Source organism: Cucurbita maxima, unplaced genomic scaffold, assembly GCF_002738345.1.
Source record: "Cucurbita maxima cultivar Rimu unplaced genomic scaffold, Cmax_1.0 Cma_Scf00013, whole genome shotgun sequence".
In the NCBI taxonomy this organism is placed as follows: Eukaryota; Viridiplantae; Streptophyta; class Magnoliopsida; order Cucurbitales; family Cucurbitaceae; genus Cucurbita; species Cucurbita maxima.
The window spans coordinates 3,743,147-3,762,573 of record NW_019272029.1 but is presented as its reverse complement, the minus strand read 5'-3'; the positions used below and the strand labels follow the sequence as shown (position 1 = coordinate 3,762,573).

The window sequence follows — 19,427 nt, the reverse complement described above, 5'->3', positions numbered from 1 at the left end:
GAACTAAGAACACAAGAACAATCTATAGATTGTAAGCTTCTCAGAACTAAGAAGAGAAAAGAAGAGAAGATAATGCATTTGAAAACAAATGAAGGCAACAAGCTCACCTCTTAAATGACAAGATAATGCCTTTGAAGACAAATGTGGGGAACAATTAGTAAGCATTCTATCAAAGCCCACAGTTCAAAAATCAGCTCAGACCTGGGTACAGCTTACAGATGACACAAAACTAAGAACTGTGTTATACATAGTCAAATGATTCCTCTACTGTTTCAATGAACCCTTCCAAGACAGGGCAGGCTGCTACTTTATTTTATGCAGAAGAAGCTCAAACTTCTTGGTTTGCAGATATTATTATTACAGAGAATCTGAGAAACATGGATCTCATTTGAACACTAAACACCCGAGCCTCAAATTTCAAGCATTTTTCAGTTCACTAGTAAAACTCATCAGGATTGTCTTTGCTTTGAATGAGAGGGACACCATCTTCTCTCCAAACGATCCGATCGTCGCATAACGCTGCTACTACCTCGACATAAAGATGATGCTCCTCCTTAAGAACTCTAGCTGCCAGATCCTCTGCTGCATCATTTGCAAGCACAGGAACCACTCTTTGAGCAAGAATCTTTCCAGTGTCAAAGTGCTCATCGACTAAATGAATCGTCGGACCGGAAAATCGAGCTCCGGAGGCAATCACTGCCTTGTGCACCTTCATTCCATAATACCCTTTGCCTCCAAAAGAAGGAAGAAGTGATGGGTGTATGTTTATTATAGATTTGGAATAGGCTTGGATCAATTCCAGGGGTATAAGTTTTAAGTATCCAGCAAGAAGAATGAAATCTATCTCAAAACTTCTAAGGGTAGCTACAAGATCAGAAGCAGATAAGCCATGGGGTTCATCTTTTGTTTTGGGAAACAAAATAACTGGAATGTTCTTACTTCTTGCATATTCTGCACCACCACAACCACTTTTGTTGGTAACCACAACACCAATTTCTCCATGAATTGATCCTTCTACAGACGCCTCGTGTATTGAACGAAAGTTGGAGCCTCCACCGGAGACAAAAACAGCAAGTTTCTTCTTCCTAATCACAATTCTTGAAACATCCCCTTCGAGACTGGAACTCGCAACGACTTGACAGTTCTTTCTACATGCAATATTCTCCTTGAACCAAACACTATTCGAAGTGGAATGATTGGTTCGGACAAAGGACGGACGAGAAGAATAGGAAGGAAACTTCAAAAGGATCGGATGTTTAGGAGATAGAACCAACGGAATGGACAGATTTGGGCAAAACCGAGAGAGAGAACATTGAGCTTCCATTTTCAACTAAACCAACACCAAAATCGATTGTTTTTAAGTATGAACAATCGAAGCAATGTTCACGATTACGCAAAACCAGTGTCCGATTCCATCGGTTTGAGCTTACAGACGTTCATCCATTGTAAGAATCGAAACTTATAAGATGAATAAGGAAGATAGAGAGAATACCTAAGAACAGAAATGGGTGAGAAGATGGGCGAAGAAGAGATGCGGCGGAGGACGGCGCCAGCAGTAAGCGCCGTGGAGGAGTAGGCGGCGGCAAGGCGTGATGGAGCTACTGAACTGCTATAAAAGAAGGGAATTAGGCGTGAAAATGGATGGCAAATAAGCCGGCTATAATTTAAAATTCTTTATTTTTTCCTAATTTTTTAAATAAACGCTGTTGGGCTGGGCCGTTAGAATACTGGGCTTAGCCCAATGTAATTCCTTAAGCCCAAAATTAACCTGTGTGAACTTGAGCATCTTATATAGAGTTTTGGATATGGGATACAAAAGTATAATATAAAAATAATACATTTGAATCAAAAATAATTAAATTAATAAAAATACATTCGAATTTTATACTCGGTCTCCCAAAATACTTTTAAAATTTCAAGAGTTTTAATAATATCTTCCACCTAAAAAAACCTACAAAATACTGTTCGACCTAAAATATACATACATACATACATACATACATACATACATACATACATACATACATACATATAGTTACACAGTTAGTTTTGGATGGAAACTGTTACATTCTGATTCAAAAGAGGTAAAAAAAATATCTTAAAATTTTTTATAGTCAACAATATTTTGTTTTAAACAACTGTCAAATAATTATTATTTGTCAAAGGAGTATTAAATTTTTATTTTAAAGTTTAAAAATATTATTGAGAATTTTTTTAAATGAAATATAAAGTCGATATATATATATATATATTATTAATTTAGCAAAAAAACACGCGAAAATTAAAAAATATTATTTATTTATTTATTTATTTAAAACGCAACCATCCAAGAAATTTGTAGTAGAACTATCCGAAACATCATTGATTCCGTTCCTAATTGTTTTTATAATTCGAAAGCAGAGTAAACGGACGAACTATATGAAGGAGTTCGACATTATTTGATTTTTGTGCTTCGGAATTTGATTTGATATATAAAATTGCTTGATGCACAATTCGCCCTCTTCCGCGTTGGTCTGCGTTATCACTCGACATTCGCGTTGAAACCACCGCAATAACTGCCGCCGCGGCGTTTCTGCTTTGTCTCGTCGGTTGTACCGGTCGCTGTCTCCACCGCATTTAAGGAGGTAATTGTTTTCACCGCCGCAGAGTCACGGAATTCACTCATGTCCTCATCGGAGCAAGCCCTCGTCTCTCTACTCTCTCAGTTTGCTTTATCGTTTGATGGAGCCGTTTTGGGCGCAGCCCTAGCTTATGCTGCTGTTCGTACCGTCCTCAAACTCACTGCTTCTTGCTCCGCTCTCGATGAGCTCCGTAAAGCTCCTTATGTTAGTGTTTCTGATCTTCGCCATATCATTTCCGATGGAGATTCGGGAAAATCCGAGTCCGATCATAAGCTTGTTGTAGTTCGTGGCACCGTGGAGGCCAGGTCGTCTGTGGAAGGTAATTGGAAGAGCGTACAGCCTAATGTATTGATTTCTCAAGAGTCCGGAGACAGAGCGGTGATTATTCAGCGTACTCAAATGGTAACTCCTTCAATATTTCTGTTATAGACTCTGCGCTACTGTTCTAAGATTTTGTTTCTTTTGGGCTGCCGTTTTCTTGGCGGAGGATAAGTTGAGCTATGCAGTTTAGAAATTTGCACGATTATTGATATTCGTTCGTTTGTTAGTATGTTATACTTTCAGATTGTTGTGACAGTATTCGAGTAATTTGATAGCTCCACCAAAATTGCCAATAAAGTCCAACCAATTAATCGACTAACTTGTGTAACTTTTAGGATTTTCACATTACAAGGTATCTAATCTAGGTTCTAGGTTCAAGAGATAGTTATGATATGATTCTATTCTGGACGAACAATGAAAGAGAAGGATCACCGGGTGAAATTGCTGTTTGATTATCTACATAGGTCTTCTGGCTTGCCTGAAGTTGATCTTGCGTCACGTTGTGTGTGTAAACTTACGATGTGGGGATTAAGTATTTGGGAAATTCCAAACTCCTTAACCAACATAACTTCATTATGAATTTAATCTTGAGGAAAACAAATTTCTCTTCTACCAGTATTAACTATTGAACCTCATTTGTTCTGCAGGTGTTTGTTTTTGTTCCCCTTGGTTATTCAGTGTGATGGATATGTGTAGATAATATCCAGTTCTATGAACTAAAGCTTTCTTTTTTGTAATTTGTGATTGTGTAGTGCATATTCAACGAATGGAAAGGCTTCTTTGGATGGACTTCTGATTTACGTGCAATTTTTGGAAGAACCTTTAGAAAGCAAGAGTCGACATCATTTAGAACGGTAAAGCCTAGTCCTATATCTGTTATTGCTATGATTGATTCGCTCTTTTCGTTACACTTGCCAACAAAAGATCTTTGTATTAAATACCCCTTCAACCTGAATGATACGGAACTTTGTGATTCTTTCTGTGAATAAAGAACAAATTGAAGTTTTGGGGCCATAAAATCATGTCCTTTCCTGTGGTTCTCTATTGGGTCTTTTTTTCTCTGTCATGGCATTTGCAAGTAGGTTTGTAATGCTGCCTCTTGAAATATGGTTCCAAACAGAGTAGGCTCAAAGACATACCCCATAGTGGAATTTATTGTAGCTAACTTATTGTCTATGAAAACTAAATCTACATGATATGAGATTGATGTGTGGCCGTTTTAATTTGTAAAGTCTTATGTGATGCTGAAATTTGAGAAATTTTTAACAGGTTCCTTTTGTCCTTGTTGATGAGGGCCATTCACCATATTCTGATTTTGTTGTCGTTAACATGGATGGGTCAAGACATCCTTTGCCTCTTACAACTGTGTATCATCAACTACAGCCCGTTTCAGCTACTCCTTATACCTTCCTTCAAGCACTTTTTGGTCATGAGTACCCTGTGAGTTTGGCGATCTTTGTTGAAGTTGAACACCTCTTTTTAATGGATTTTAGCAAAAAATTATTTATCATGTTCTACTTTTGAAGGTTGGGGTGCTTGATGAGGAGAAAATACTTCCATTAGGAAAAAATATCAGTGCTGTTGGCATATGCAGTTTTAAAAATGGAGTTCCTGTGATAAAGTCATGCAAGGATTTTCCCCATTTTCTGTAAGTTTATCCATTTTGAAGTAGATCATAAATGCATATCATATTGATAACAAATGTGTTCTGCTTGCTAGTGGTGGACACCCCGTTGATTTGGGTTTGGTGCTCTGGATGTGAGTTTAACTAGGTTTTAGGATCGAGCCTCCGAGTAGAAAGCTTTTGTTGCCTGTTGGAGCTAAATGGATTTTTGTGTGTTTGATGTATGGGTCTCAATGCTATCTCTTTCTCCTCTCCACACACACACACACACACACATGTATATATAGATATATACAGGTTCTCTCGTTCCCAGTTGAAGTGTGGAGATTTTGGTTTATACCTAAATTAATCAAAACACGTATTGTCTCGTCAGTGATGCTAGCTAATTGCTAGTCCCTCCTCTCCCACACACACACCCAAAGTTTAATAAATAAAACACCGAAAAATTAAAAGAAAAATATGATTCAATTGATTTTGCTTTATGTAATAAACGGAAGCCGTGCTTGATGTGTGACATGTAGTGCTATTTCATCTCTGTTGAATACTGGGAATAGCATCTAATTAGTGACAAACATTATTCCTGTTTGTTCTTCGAGATAATATTCATTGGAATAATGAAAATTATGATGATAGTACTCTTCTTTGCAGATGTGAAATGACTAAGGATCAGATGATTTTAGATCTAGTCTTCAAAACAAAATTTCTGTTTTGGAGTAGTGTTGTACTTGGTTCGCTGTCGGTTGGCGTTCTTGGTTATTCTGTTGTGAGGTATTTTTTTCTTTCTTAATTTCTTCTTTTATTTTATTTTGTGAGATATCTTGGTGTTGAGGATTCTCTTCAGAAACTGTGCTCGATATCTTGGTTTGATATTTTATTTTGCGAGATATCTTAATATCAACATCCATTCTCTCCTTCAGAAACTGGAATAGATGGAAACAATGGAGGCAACAGAGACGGTTACAGGATTCAGGGAATGATTCCACCATGTCACAACTGGATTCAAACAACATTCCGATTTATGGTGATTTTGGAACTGCATCAGACAACGAGGAAGCAGTCGATCCAGAGGACGAGGTATCATCAAACGTTCCAGATGGTCAGTTGTGCGTGATCTGTCTCATGAGAAGAAAGCGCTCTGCTTTCATTCCATGTGGTCATTTTGTTTGCTGTGAACGTTGTGCCATGTCAGTTGAACGCGATTCAGCTCCCAAATGTCCCGTCTGCCGCCAGCAGATCCGTAGTTCTGTGCGGATTTACGATTCATGAGGAGAAACAAACGATCTTTTCAGGTTCTAACCACGACACATCTACATATACACATCTCATTCTTCTGGATAGCCCTTTTTACTGATACTGTTTGAAATTTCATATCTATGCCAGTCATTCCCGTAGGCAGCAGATCTGGAGTTTGTCTTTCCATATCTACTGTAACAATTTATCCATGTAGTCGGTATTTTGATCACAGAGTTCGTTAAGAGTATCTAAAGCCAAATTTGAAGTGATATCTCTTGTAAATTCCACATAGTATACTCTTTTACATTGTAACTTGGTGATATATGTGATGAAAAGAAACTTCAATATTGGCTTTGTTATCATTATTCTCTCCTCACCTCTTTTATGATTTCCTCTTTTATGATTTGTTGTTTTAAAGCTTAACTAGAAGTTGTTAGAAGTTGTTTGATGGGATGATTAAGACATATTCTTGATCAAGAGATTAGAGTTTTGAATTGTGAGATCCCACCTCGGTTGGGAAGAAGAACAAAGCATTCTTTATAAGGGTGTAAAAATCTCTTCTTAGTACACGTTTTAAAAACCTTGGGAGAAACATTCTTTATAAGGTTGGAAATCTCTCCTTAGCATATGTGTTTTGAAGGAAAAATCTAGAGACAATATTTTCTAAAGGTGGGCTTGCAAATTTTTCCACCTCATATGATGAATTGAATGCAAATTTTTCCACCTCATATGATGAACTGAAAAAACGAAAACTTCTGGCTAGCGTTCAAAGTTTTCCACCTCATACGATGAACTGAAAAAACGAAACATTTTTTATAAGGGTGTGGAAACTTCTCCCATGAAAACTTCTGCCTAGCGTTCAAATTTTTCCACCTCATACGATGAACTGAAAAAACGAAACATTTTTTATAAGGATGTAGAAACTCTCCCTAGCATACGTAAGAAAGTTTTGTAGGAAAAGTCTAAAGAGGACAATATTTCTTAAAGGTGTGTAAATCTTTCCTACGATGAACTGAAAAAAAGACTTAGTGGCTCCCTTCTCCAAAGTAAAAAACTTTGATGCACCCAAAAGGAAGGAAGGCTAGGAAAAAAATGGTGGTCTAGGACTCGAGTTCAAACACAAACCCATTGTCTTTATTTCTTGCCTGATAGGTTTGTTTTGAGGTTTGAAGCAATTGGCAGTAATGTGCACTGAAAATTATTGAGGATAAAAGCTATGAAACCCTTGAAAACTGTTTCAACCGCCACTGGATTTCATTCCCAACTTCCAAAACGAACGAAACGAAACTGATTTCCCTTTCCAGCATAGCCCTACGTATCCATCATTCTCTTCCACTCTTATCTCCTGGCTGTTATCATATCTTCTCAATGAAGCTCGAGCCATATCAATGGTGAAATTCCACCTCAAAGTGCAAAGCCTGATTTCTTTGGATAATAAGATCTAAAAGATTTCTCGATCCTAGGGAGTGGAGATCCATAATAGACATGTCTACATTCTTATGCGTCAACTAATATCAAAAGTATTGGTCTCATCATATAGAATGTTTAATATTTTTTCACCGGGAGAACTAATTGGAATGTTGCGAGCATAACGAACAAGGTGCTTTAGAAGAAGTGATCTGTTACCGAGCCATATTATTGAGAATAACGAAAGCATCTCTAAATACTCATTTTTGCACATTCGAAGCAAGGTTGAAAGAAACTAGCTTCTTTCTACAATTCCCATTTCATTTCAAATGAAGAGTACAGCACCTAATAACTCAAGGATATGTGATAGAAGTGGAGTGAGCTGAATGCACATGGGAAGTGAAAAATCTGCAACTTTTAGAAGGCCAAGGACCAAGATGAAGAGGTTCCCACAAGGCTTTTTGTATCACAAGCGCACCATGAATGGCTTATGGCTTTGTGGCATAGAACAAATCCCTGCCATGAAGTTCAAGTCATCTTCATAATTCACCATTGAGGAAATTGTGTACCTTACAAGTTGGCCCTTTTCCTCATCTGGAAATTGAACTGTTAACATCTGTAATACTTGAAATCAAAACAGTTAAAAGGGAATCAAAACATTTGTAATCATATCTTCTATTCCATTTGTGATAGTTTTGCTATGATCCCCAACAAACTTCAGACGGTTTGAAATTGTGAAGAGAATCAATATAAATTAAAGATGTCCTCCATGGCAAGACACAACAATAACTTGAGGCCTATACTAATATGACTGCCAAATATTTTGTACAGTTAACATTACGCCCGTGTTCCAGATTATGCATCTTCATATTATACAGCCTAAAAAAATTGATTTCATAAGTTGTATCACTAAGAACCATCACACACTACTCCACTCCACACAGAAGTCCAGTTCAGGCCCCTCTTAAATGGCATTCTCTAAATCTCTTTTTATTTTTGTATCCCTGAACTGGTACCAGGGTTGTTCACCAAGTAGTCGAGATTTACAAGCATTAGTTTTTCAAACATAGTTGAGACATTAAAACCTCGTCATTTGCTGCAGCAGCTGTGAACCGGCTGTCTGTGACAATAGTTGTTCTGAACTTGGTGAAGGCCTTGTTAGAGTGTTGGTACCGATGGACATTCCAACCCCTTGTCGGACCATCTCTTTAGGGGTGTTTATGTTTGTTTCGACACAGGAAGCTTCCTTCAATATGCGTATCTGATGAAATCCCCAGAAGAGAACGTTTGAGACAAATGATAAAAGAAGGAATGGATCAAACGCTTGAACAGATGAGTCCAACTTACCATGTCCAGACGTTTCTTGTGGACGTCACTTGATGATAACTACAATATTAAAACTCAATAGGGTTAAACAAAAACGAATTTTTAGAAAGTTAAAGGCCTCGTTTGATAATGATTTCATTTTTAATTCTGTTTTTGAAATTTATGCTCGTTTCCTCCAAAATTCTCTGTTGTGGTTTTCACATTTCTTAAACAAACATTTAAGTTTTTAGTTAAATTCCAAAAACAAAAATAAGTTTTTAAAAAGTACTTTTTTATGTTTTCACAATTTTACTGTTTTTGAAAATATCGGTAGAGAGCAGATAACAAACAAAAGAAATTTATAAGTGAAAGTAGTAATTATAAGCTTATTTTTCAAAAATCAAACGAGGCCTAAATTTAATCAAATGCTTGTTTTGAGAGATATGATAATTTTCTTACACTTTTATTCTGGTTCTTCCGCTCGTCACTTGAATATCCAGGAATGTTTAACTGCCAATTCTTCTCTGCACATCATCCAGAATATATGGTTAGTATAGATTTGTCTAATATAAGATCAATACCATTACTACCAAACATGATGAATCAAGAAACTTGTAACCTAGTGCCCTTTAGGTTGAATTATCGCAAATGATGAAAACTTGAACTCTTCATAACAATTAAATTAACGGAGCCTCACCATATCCCTCCCCCCCACTCTCTTTAGGGATGCATATGCTGCTGATGCATGCCCGTTAATAAATCAAGTAGAGAAAAGACAAGGTAGTACACACCTAAGTGTAGCAAGAGATCTTTGGATTCTAAAGTTGAGGACTTCCGGTGTTTAGCCAAATTGCATGAAAAGGTAGTAACCTGTATAGCAACAAAAAAAAAAAAAAAAAAAAAGGGAAAAAAACTTAGTTTTCACATAATAGACCATCGAATAATACTGAAATGATCATAGCTGATGAACGAGCCATGAAATTAACATGAATTATTAGGTACTGCAATAATATTGCAATAGAAGAAACATAATAATTAATCCACACTACTCCAAAAATCGTCCCCACCAAAAGGACCCTGACGCCAGTTAACTTGATTTGTTTGTAACATGAACATGTTATGGTATGGGGCAATGAGAAAATAGCTTTCAATAAGAACATGTAGATTTTAAAAGGACCTAAACGTGTCCACATCAGTGTCTTAGTAGCAAAGTATTTAGTTTTCTAATGTTCTTGTGAGAGCTGGTTCACAGGTTTTGGTTGGCGAGAAAGAAGGGAGAATAATAAGAACAGGGGAGTGTAGTAGTATACTTCTACTAAATTGATAAATGACAGAGGAACAGACCGATCAGTCCAAAGAAGGTATACACCACTCTATGCACCCATGGCCAATCACACTATTGAAAAGAAAAAATCCCTGAAATAGGGCCCTAAAAAGTTAATCAGGAGAAGAGGCATAGCAATTTATCATCATTACAAAACATAACAAGCCACGGCTTATAAAAATATAATCACCATGATTGAGGAGCTCCTGTTCTTGAATTTTGGGGCTGTTATGGGTCGTAACAGAGGGTTTTGTTCTATGATTGAAGAGGTGTTCTTGAACCCTCCTTTTGGGACAAAGGAAGAGTTATGTAGCAGTCTTTTTTTTTTTTTGCCTTATTATGGAGCATTTGGCTTGAGAGGAACTTTAGAGGGTTTGAGACATCTGATGAGGAACTTTGGGGGTCGATTTTAGGTTTAACTTGTGGCCATCTGTTTATAAGACCTTTTGTATTGTGTCATAAAAAAAAATTTGCTGCATAATGTCATAGAGTCTTCTGGTGATTTATTATATGTCATAGAATAGCATACTATTTTACGAAAATCGACTGTATGCAGTAATTTTTTTTTCCTTTCAAATGACTTCCTATTGTAAATGTTTTGATATAATCGAACATAGTGCTTCAATAGTGAATGACTAACTTTCGATGTGTATTGATATTGACTGCAGCTAATGGCACATACGCACTTATTATAGTAAGTGTAAGAAATTGGGTGGAAAGGTACAAAGAAGTATAGGGAAATGGTAACAGTACTAGGAGGTCTCACCGAGTCAATAAAATCATCGGCAATCTCCAAGAGAAGATCTTCAACTTCAGGTTCCAGCTTTCCATGTGGATCTACCTGCAGACATTCAAATTTCAACTAAAGCGAGAACAAAATAAGAAACACAGAAGTGCGTTACAAAGGTAGAGTAGATAAGATATGTGGGAAGTTAAGGCAGAACCTGTGAAACCAGATCTTGTATCTTTCTCTTCCCAAGGACTTGAGTGGCAGCTTCTGTCCCTTGGCTTGAACTTCCCCCAGGTGTACTAGTGCCAGACGCTGTAGCATCTGGATGTGATCCAGTCAAACTGAGAGATTTCTGGCCCACAAGTCCAGCTATCCTAGGAGAATGCTGCTGATGTTGATGCTGATGCAATACTGGTTGCAGAGAATTCTGTGGTGATGGTTGTTGAAGTAGCTGCTGTTGTTGATGAAGGGTCTGCTGTTGTAGCTGCTGTTGTTGTGGTTGCTGTTGTTGTGCCTGTGGTTGCTGCTGTTGATGTCCTATGGACGGCTGTTGCTGTACAAGCTGAGGAAATTGATGAGAGTTCAAGGACATGGGGTTTTGATGCAATTGACTAGATGAAGCCAATTGCTGCTGTAGCAGGACTTGTTGCCTCTGTTGAAGACGATATGAGGGTGAGCCAGGGGTAGACATTGTTGGAATTTGCTTTAACCACTGTTGCTGTTGCAAAGAGTTCTGGATCATGTTTGACTGCCCATTCTGAGCCAAATTAGTCAATTGTTGATTCATAAATGCTAGATTTGACATTCTCGGTAAGTTCTGAACCTGCAGTTTATAAAAATTGTCTTGGTGTCACAATCATGCACGCAATTTTACAGTTACAGGTTTCTACACACAAAACAAAATATCAAGATTGTATAGTAAGATCAGCAAAACAAATTACCATAAAACTATCCATTAAAGTAATAAGGTGATACTGCAGTTGCTGATATACAGATTAAGTTAGAGAATATGACGGACAAATCAGTAATGATGAAGATAATAAGAGTTATACCATCTACCAAAATGAAAAAAGAGTGTTAATGGGCACCAATTGAAATTAGAGACGTGTACTAATAAACATATTAGTATGCCCTATGGCAATTTTTTGTAGTGCAATGAATGTCTAGCTTGTAATGAATGAATGTTTAGCATACAAAATAAGTTGTGTCAGATAAAAGCCGGAGTACTACACTTCTATTATAGCCAATAAACTAACATCCTTGATTAATTGCATAAATAATACCCAAGCAATCACCAAAGTAACCAAACAAAGCATTAATCTGCCACGGTTCGAATTTGGCCTATCAGCCCATATAGAATCCAACAATACGTATATAGAATTAAAAGCGCAAACCCATTAATGTAATAAAGAACATGGGCACGGGAGCAAAGATGTGCTGTCATGAAACCTGTGGAGACGTGAGTGAGCTTTGTTGTGATAATTGCTGCCTTATTTGGCCTTGGTTTATTCTCTGTTGGGCATATGACGACGCAAGGCCATTGGCTCTTAACTGCGAGGTCAAATTCATTGAACCCATCATCCCCATTGCTTGGATTCCTTGTAAAGCTTGCCCGTGAGAGTTACCCGACTGAAATTGCGCCCCCTGGACTAAACCAGCTTTCTGCTTCGACTATACAAAATGTTCGGTTTCAGTGAAAATCAGAAGCAAAATATATTTAACTTGATTTCTAACGTCAATAAAGTAAGAATTTAGAATTGTAATTGAACAATAAAAGGCAACTACAGACGCATGACCCATCACCAAAATGCCAACGCCATGCCTAGAAAGATCTTCAAATAACAATGTCAAAGTAGCATCAATACCAATTTAAGACCAACGAGTACCAAGAATTCAGTGCATACCGAAGCAAGTAATTGTGACTGCAAGTTATACTGAGCAGCAGCAGCCGCCCCAGACAACATGGGCAAATGGCTACCCTGACCAATTAATGCAGACCGCGACAGACTCCCAGTTCCTATTTGCTGTTGTTGGTTAGGCTGTTGCTGCTGCTGGTTTGTAGAAGACGCACCAAAATTCATCTGACTGTAAAGCGCCGATTGCTGTCTCATCATCCCAAACTGCTGCTGTTGCTGCTGCTGCGGTTGCATTTGGTTCAACCGAGACATTGAAGGTGACCGCTGTAAAGCTTGCTGGATTTGGAAATTCGTCATCGCACTCGCATTCTGAGGTTGTTGCACCAATTGCTGCGAATGTTGCTGTTGTTGTTGCTGCTGCTGTTGTTGCTGCTGCTGCTGCTGCTGCTGCTGCTGCGCCTGTAGAGGCTTCTGCTGGTAGTCCAATCCAACCGCAGGGCTAAGCTGTTGCTGTTGCTGTTGATTTTGCGGGAGAGAGATGTGCGAAAGAGGAGGAGAAGAGATTTGAGATAGCGGATGTAAGTGGTCAATCGAAGGTGATTGAACAAGCGCAGAAGGCGATGGAATGGGAGGATTTACAGAGGAATTTGACGGATTCGATGAATTTTGTGGAACAGCGGTGGTTGAAGGTTGAACTTGCGGTTGATGCTGCGGCGGCGGTGGCGAAGGGTCCATCGGGTTCGTTTGGACTGGTCTAGGAGACGAAGTACTATCCGCCATTGAAATTCAAAGATAAGCAAAGATCAAGAAACTAAATCATGACAGAAATTGCATCAAAATTTGCAGAGAAAGAAGTGAATGCGAAGGGGAGAAGAAAAGAGGAAGGGGGAAGAGAGAGCGGAGGAAGAACGATCAGTAGGATTTGTACACGTCATCTGATGGACCGCTTTACGGTGGGTCATATATAATTTTTTGTGCAAATGGGTTCAGTATACACACGTGGCTTTCTCCTGTACGTTCGATCGGAGCGTACGATTGATTCCTGTGAGTACTCCCGTATCTGATCATTGAATTAAATAGTTTTCTAATTAACCTCGGATTCGAGTTTTTTCTTTCGCCATAACTTCTAAATAATTATGATAATGATAGTTTTTTTAGGGAGATGATTAATTTATCGTTAATTATCACTTTTAATCTTTATTAAGTTATTTAATTCAACTGTATTACGAGGCACAAACATCTTTCTTCTTTGAGCATCGGGTCACATATCCTTCTCTCCTTTTATTTTTCTTCTCGAGCACATGACAATTACTCAGCTACAACGTGTCACGTTGGATGACGTGCGATTGTCAAAACGACACAAAATAGGTTTACAAACACAATTGTGATGTGAGTTTTCTTTGTTGAAGATCTATAGTTTTACGATGATAAGACTTGCAAAAAGAGTCCTACAACGATTCTAACGTTTTCTCCAATCACCTCGTGCTTGTGTCTCCAATAAGTATGCGACAATACTAATGGACGATTAATAACGGTTTTATTCTCAAATTACGATGAAATCTCATATATTATATGAGATGGATTTAACAAGCAACTTTGCCCCGACCCATACCTATAAAATTCGAATCTCCATCATCGACATGTTTAAACAACCACCAACGATTTTTTTTCCTCCCTTTAGCTCGTCAGTTACATATTGACGTGTTTTAAATGTCTTTCTACTCATATGACTCTAGATCATGTTACCCATAGCTTGTAAAGTTACGATCAAGTTTGAACCTATTCAAGAACAAACTAACAAGTAATTATTTTTTTTTTTTTATTATGAATTAGTAGGTAATGATTCATTTAATTTTTTTTTAATTTAATTTATGTGTTTTAGAGTAAGTTTAAGATCGAACCAGTTAAAAACGATATTTGAATAAATATTAGTGGGTAACCTCGTAGATATATTTTGAATTCATTAACAACATTTAAAATGAGGTTTGGATTAGTTCGGTTAAAGTATTTAATTTTGAAATTTTATTTGGCTCAACGAACAACTTATCTTATCCCAAATTGTTTAATGTCTAGCGTGGTCAATGTCAATTTCAACATAAACACCTAAAATACTAGGAGATGGATTCAATTAATATATTTTATTTCATTTTATATACATATATTTTTAATTGGGATCTAAAAAAATTTAATTTTTTTTAGATAAAAAAAAATATATCCATATGTTTTTTTCATAGATTTGCAAATATCTCGAGAACATGCATGCAGTAACAACTACAACCAGTTTAGGTAAAAAAGACCTGATACTTACACAAACACAACATGGTAGATTACAACGGTGACAAAATCATAAAATTACACGGTAATCAATGACATTCGCTTGTCGAGCACTACCATAATGAAATTATTTAGAAATCGAAGATAAAAAATGATTCACTTTAATTTCACGAGAAATTTTATTTTTTAATTTAAGAGATTCTAAGAAAAAGAAATATTATAGCCACCCTTAGATGAGAACAACAAACACCCATATATGGGAAAATAAATATAATAATATTTTCATTAAAATTAATATTTTTAGAATTTATATATTTGGATCAAAATTACGTTTAGAAATGTTTTTATGTTCCACATGTAATTATACAATTTACACAACATAAAAATAAGGGAAAATAAGGAGAGTCTTATATGTTAAATAATTATAAATATTGAATATTTATTTTATTTCCATGAAATTATTCATGAAAATTTTAATTGGATTCTCTTTCATACAGCCCATTAACTATTGTTGGGCCTATAAGGAAACTGGAGGCCCAATCTTTAGATGTTAAAGCCTTTAATTTGAGGATATTTTCCTCTCTCAGGGTCTCAGTGTTTCCTAGGGTTTTATTCATCTTCAACCTAGAAGTACACGCAGAGAAGCGGTGAACGGCGACATCACCAGCAACCCAACATGGCTACTCAGATGAGCAAAAAGCGAAAGGTAGGTATAGAATTCGTTTCTTGATTCTATATTTTCCATGAGACTAATTATTCTGCACATTTTGGTTTGGTTAAGACTTGCTTTATTCAATTTTGTACAGTTTGTGGCTGATGGAGTGTTCTTCGCGGAGCTAAATGAAGTTCTTACCAGAGAGCTTGCAGAGGATGGATACTCCGGAGTGGAGGTTAGGGTTACGCCAATGCGGACTGAGATTATCATTAGGGCTACTCGTACACAGAATGTTCTTGGTAAGAAATTTTCTCCTCTAATATTGATATTTTTGTCATTCGAATCATTGGAATAGGTTTGGGAAGATTGGAATCTGTTTTTGTTTCAGATCAAGCTACCGCTACGAGTGTCTTTTCATTTTCTCTTTTAGTATTGATATTTTTGACCTGCGGATCATCGGCATAGGTTTGGGAGTTTGGAATCTGTTTTTGTTTCATACCAAGCTACTGCTACGAGTGTTTTTTTTCTTTAACCATTATTGGTTGTGCTTCCGTCTATAACTTCCAATTTTGCTTCAAAATTATGAACTGTGTTCTCAAAATTGGAATCTCATGTAATTCTTACGAAGTTCAATTTAGAATTTTAGGCAGGTGTAAGGAGTTGTGTAGAAGTGTTTCCGCTTTGTAATTGGTTACGGCCTTGAAAACTGGGTTGGATGGCTCTCTACGTTTTAGTACAATGTTCAGATATGTTCTGTTGTTGGTGCTGGATAGTCGACAGTTGAATTTTTCTTCTGTAGAGGTTATTGGCGCTGTATGCCTGACTCGAGTTTTGATGTTTAATGTCATTGGAGGATATGGATACATTGAAGTGGATTTAAGTTCTTAGGTCAATAGCTGTTTCATTTTCCTTTCACAGGAGTCCGGTGTTTAGATATATCAAACATGTTAGAGTAGTTTAATTTTGGTGTTTTCAGTCGTTGCTTTTGGATCTGGTGTCTGACCATGTATTCAATTGTGGCTATAGGTGAGAAAGGTAGGAGAATCAGAGAATTGACATCTGTTGTTCAGAAGCGTTTCAAGTTTCCCGTAAACAGTGTTGAGCTATATGCCGAGAAGGTCAACAACAGAGGACTCTGTGCCATTGCTCAAGCTGAGTCTCTCCGCTACAAGCTTCTCGGAGGCCTTGCTGTAAGAAGGTATAATAGAAATTATGGATGTTTTTGGAAACTTTTAGTTCTAGGTGCGTGCGATATCCTAATGATGAAAATTTTCTTCCTGGATACTGATTGTTTGGTTTGGAACTATGTCGTCTTTACATGTTAAACTCCTTATTTTGGCGATCACACTCCTATTCAGCATTACTTTTTCATTTTTCCAGGGCTTGCTATGGTGTCCTTAGATTTGTCATGGAGAGTGGAGCTAAAGGATGTGAGGTCAGTCCTAACTTCCATCTTTATGGAATTTGTTCTTGATGATTTGGTGGGTTTGTATTACACATCTTTATTAATTAGTAATCTGAATCATGCAGGTTATTGTTAGTGGTAAGCTGAGGGCCCAGCGTGCAAAATCCATGAAATTCAAGGATGGATACATGATTTCGTCTGGACAGCCAGTGAAAGAGTACATAGACTCTGCCGTGAGACACGTTCTCCTTAGACAGGTCAGTTCAGTATCATCTCAAGAGGGCATTCATTATCTTTTCTTGAATCATATATGTGGGTTGATTTGTTCTTTAATTGATGTCTCTGTTTCTTTAATTTACAGGGTGTTCTGGGTATCAAGGTCAAGATCATGCTTGATTGGGATCCAAAGGGCAAGCAAGGTCCACCGACACCGCTTCCCGATTTGGTTACCATCCATACTCCCAAGGAGGAAGAGGATTTCATTAGGCCTGTGGCTGTGATTCCAACGGCTGAGATTGAAGTTGAAGCAGCAGCTTAAGAGGCCAGCACACATGAGGGGAGAAAGTTGTCTAGTGTTGCTATCATAATATCATTTCTTTCAGAATATGGAATTCTAAGTTTTGATGTCATTTTTCTTCTGTTTTGAGTTTCGATTTTGGGATATTTCTGTTACAAAATATTCACAGAAGCCGTGGTACTTAACTTTATGTCGGAGCCCATAGTGTTCTAATGGTAATCTTAATGATGATGTCATTTTAGTTGTATAATTTTGGCCCGTACGGGTATACTTTTGGGCTTCTCACGCATTGGGCCTTAGACCATAATGACGGGCCCAAAACTGACACTCACAGTAAGGAACACTAAAAGCCTGCGAAGAATGACAAAAACCATCCTTAGTGAATGGAGACTGGAAAGGTTCTGATGAGCATGGTAAATTGCCTGCTATTGAGAAGCAGGAAACTGCTCACTCAATTTCTCCAGTCTAAATGAGAATCATGGGAATGAACATAGGAGTTTGGGGGATTGTTTAGAGCATCCAGATAACCTTTATTGATTGGGGACATATGCCTGGATAGTCTGTCAATTAGAGAACGTAAATGTTTGGGAGAAATACTACTGTTGAAGACAAAATTTGGCATTGACCTGTACATGGTACATTCCAGCTACATCTAAGGGAAGGAATCAACCTAGAGGGCTCGTTGATAATGGCAACTTTAATCCTCAACTCCACGATCTAAGCTTTTGTTGAAACGAATCCTAAAATTAAAGAAATTAACACTTCCTTGTCGGATCAACTAAGATCAAGTTTTGTTGAAGCAAGAATCCAAGAATTAAAGAAATTAACACCTCCTTAAAGGATCAACCAAGAGATTTAGAACCTTTTAAGATCAAAGATTCTCCTTAAATGATCAACGAAGAGATTTAGAACCTTTTAAAATAAAAAATTCAGAACTAAGATTATGGAACTTTGTTCTAAATTGAGTGACTCTACAATCGAACTTGATCAAAACTTGATTAAATGACTCGGATACAATTTACCACAAGAATTGTTAAGAATTGCTTGGAACTTAGTCTTTTAACCTTACAAATTTGAGCATTATCTTTATCATTTCTAAGTTCCAAGCAATTCTTAGCAATTCTTGTGGTAAATTGTATCCGAGCCATTCAACTCTTTGAAATCTCAATTTCATTTATCCAAAATCAGCCTTTTACATACTAATTTGTGGGTATTTAGTCTCTCCACAAGAAACTTTCAATTCTTTGAATGCCTACGAAATCTCAAATTTCTATTTTTCTTCTTACTCTACCCTTCCGAACAAAAGTCAAAATCCTTCGATTATGGATGCATATAAGGCGGAGAAGACTTTGGAGATGAAGCAAACAACTTTTGGGTGTGCGTCCGATGATAACATGGTGGCTTAGACATCAAAAGGAGGGATGAGGAGGAAGCATCATCGTGCTTGGACTCTAGTTGAAGTCATCAAAGAACATATCTGATAAGAATCACGGTGTTCCAAATGTTCCAAGACATCAAAGGACATGTTTTACTTTCATGTGTTACAAGCTGATTCGATTGAGGAAGGACTATTTGGAGCTTCAGGAGTGAGTATTTGCACGGTTAAAGTAGTGGATGAAGTTGCAAGAATCATTTCATGAGTTATAAAATTTTATTTATTGTTTTTAATTTCATAATTCTTGTAATGGGTCAAAAGGTGGAAATTAATTGTCAAATCAACTACGTTTTTCGTGGAGATGAAATCAGAATTAAATCCACTAACTTCTTTAGTGGGCATTTGAAGATTTGAAAGTTTCTTTTGTGGGAAGACTATACATACCCACAAATTAAGGGGAGGCATACTTTGTTCGAAGGGAGGTGTTGGATGAAAGTCTCACATCAGCTAATTTAAGGAATGATCATGGTTTATAATCAAGGAATACTCTCTTCATTGGTTTGAGGCCTATTGGGGAAGCCCAAAGCAAAGTCATGAGAACTTATGCTCAAAGTGGATAATATCATACTATTGTGGAGAGTCGTGTTCGTCTAACATATCATTGGTAGCAAATTATAGGAGTTTCACCAGCTTTCAATTTTTTTTTTTTTTTTTTTTTTTTTTTTTTTTTTTTTTTTTTTTTTTTTTTTTTTTTTTTTTTTTTTTTTTTTTTTTTTTTTT

The 19,427-nt window shown here is 37.0% G+C and overlaps 4 protein-coding genes across 6 annotated transcripts; 2 read left to right on the top strand and 2 right to left on the bottom strand.

The window, feature by feature from the left end:
* Nucleotides 1-185: 185 nt before the first annotated feature.
* On the bottom strand, nt 186-1,643 carry LOC111488685 (phosphoribosylglycinamide formyltransferase, chloroplastic). The gene has a single exon (XM_023136580.1). The coding sequence runs from the start codon at nt 1,322-1,324 to the stop codon at nt 437-439; it is 888 nt and encodes a 295-aa protein (XP_022992348.1). The 5' UTR covers nt 1,325-1,643; the 3' UTR covers nt 186-436.
* Nucleotides 1,644-2,344: 701 nt separating this feature from the next.
* LOC111488642 (E3 ubiquitin-protein ligase SPL2) lies at nt 2,345-6,161 on the top strand. Of its 2 annotated transcripts, XM_023136503.1 has the most exons (7): nt 2,345-3,023; nt 3,695-3,796; nt 4,212-4,382; nt 4,469-4,590; nt 5,215-5,334; nt 5,484-5,855; nt 5,947-6,161. In XM_023136503.1, the coding sequence occupies exons 1-6, from the start codon at nt 2,664-2,666 to the stop codon at nt 5,830-5,832; spliced, it is 1,224 nt and encodes a 407-aa protein (XP_022992271.1). In that variant the 5' UTR covers nt 2,345-2,663; the 3' UTR covers nt 5,833-5,855; nt 5,947-6,161. The 2 variants fall into 2 exon arrangements, with proteins under 2 accessions (XP_022992271.1, XP_022992269.1); XM_023136501.1 differs by having other exon boundaries at nt 2,346-3,023; nt 5,484-6,158.
* A 1,692-nt stretch (nt 6,162-7,853) lies between these two features.
* Nucleotides 7,854-13,357, bottom strand: LOC111488591 (transcription initiation factor TFIID subunit 12b-like). 2 transcript variants are annotated; one of them, XM_023136421.1, is made up of 9 exons: nt 12,881-13,357; nt 12,470-12,850; nt 12,015-12,236; nt 10,780-11,388; nt 10,602-10,676; nt 9,303-9,381; nt 8,971-9,035; nt 8,554-8,592; nt 7,854-8,467 (listed from the first exon to the last, which is right to left on the bottom strand). In XM_023136421.1, the coding sequence occupies exons 1-9, from the start codon at nt 13,199-13,201 to the stop codon at nt 8,285-8,287; spliced, it is 1,974 nt and encodes a 657-aa protein (XP_022992189.1). In that variant the 5' UTR covers nt 13,202-13,357; the 3' UTR covers nt 7,854-8,284. The 2 variants fall into 2 exon arrangements, with proteins under 2 accessions (XP_022992189.1, XP_022992188.1); XM_023136420.1 differs by having other exon boundaries at nt 12,470-13,357.
* Nucleotides 13,358-15,276: 1,919 nt separating this feature from the next.
* Nucleotides 15,277-17,519, top strand: LOC111488704 (40S ribosomal protein S3-3-like). The gene is made up of 6 exons (XM_023136609.1): nt 15,277-15,401; nt 15,502-15,649; nt 16,377-16,548; nt 16,731-16,785; nt 16,881-17,012; nt 17,117-17,519. Exons 1-6 carry the CDS (start codon nt 15,372-15,374, stop codon nt 17,291-17,293), a joined length of 714 nt encoding a protein of 237 aa, XP_022992377.1. The 5' UTR covers nt 15,277-15,371; the 3' UTR covers nt 17,294-17,519.
* Nucleotides 17,520-19,427: the final 1,908 nt, after the last annotated feature.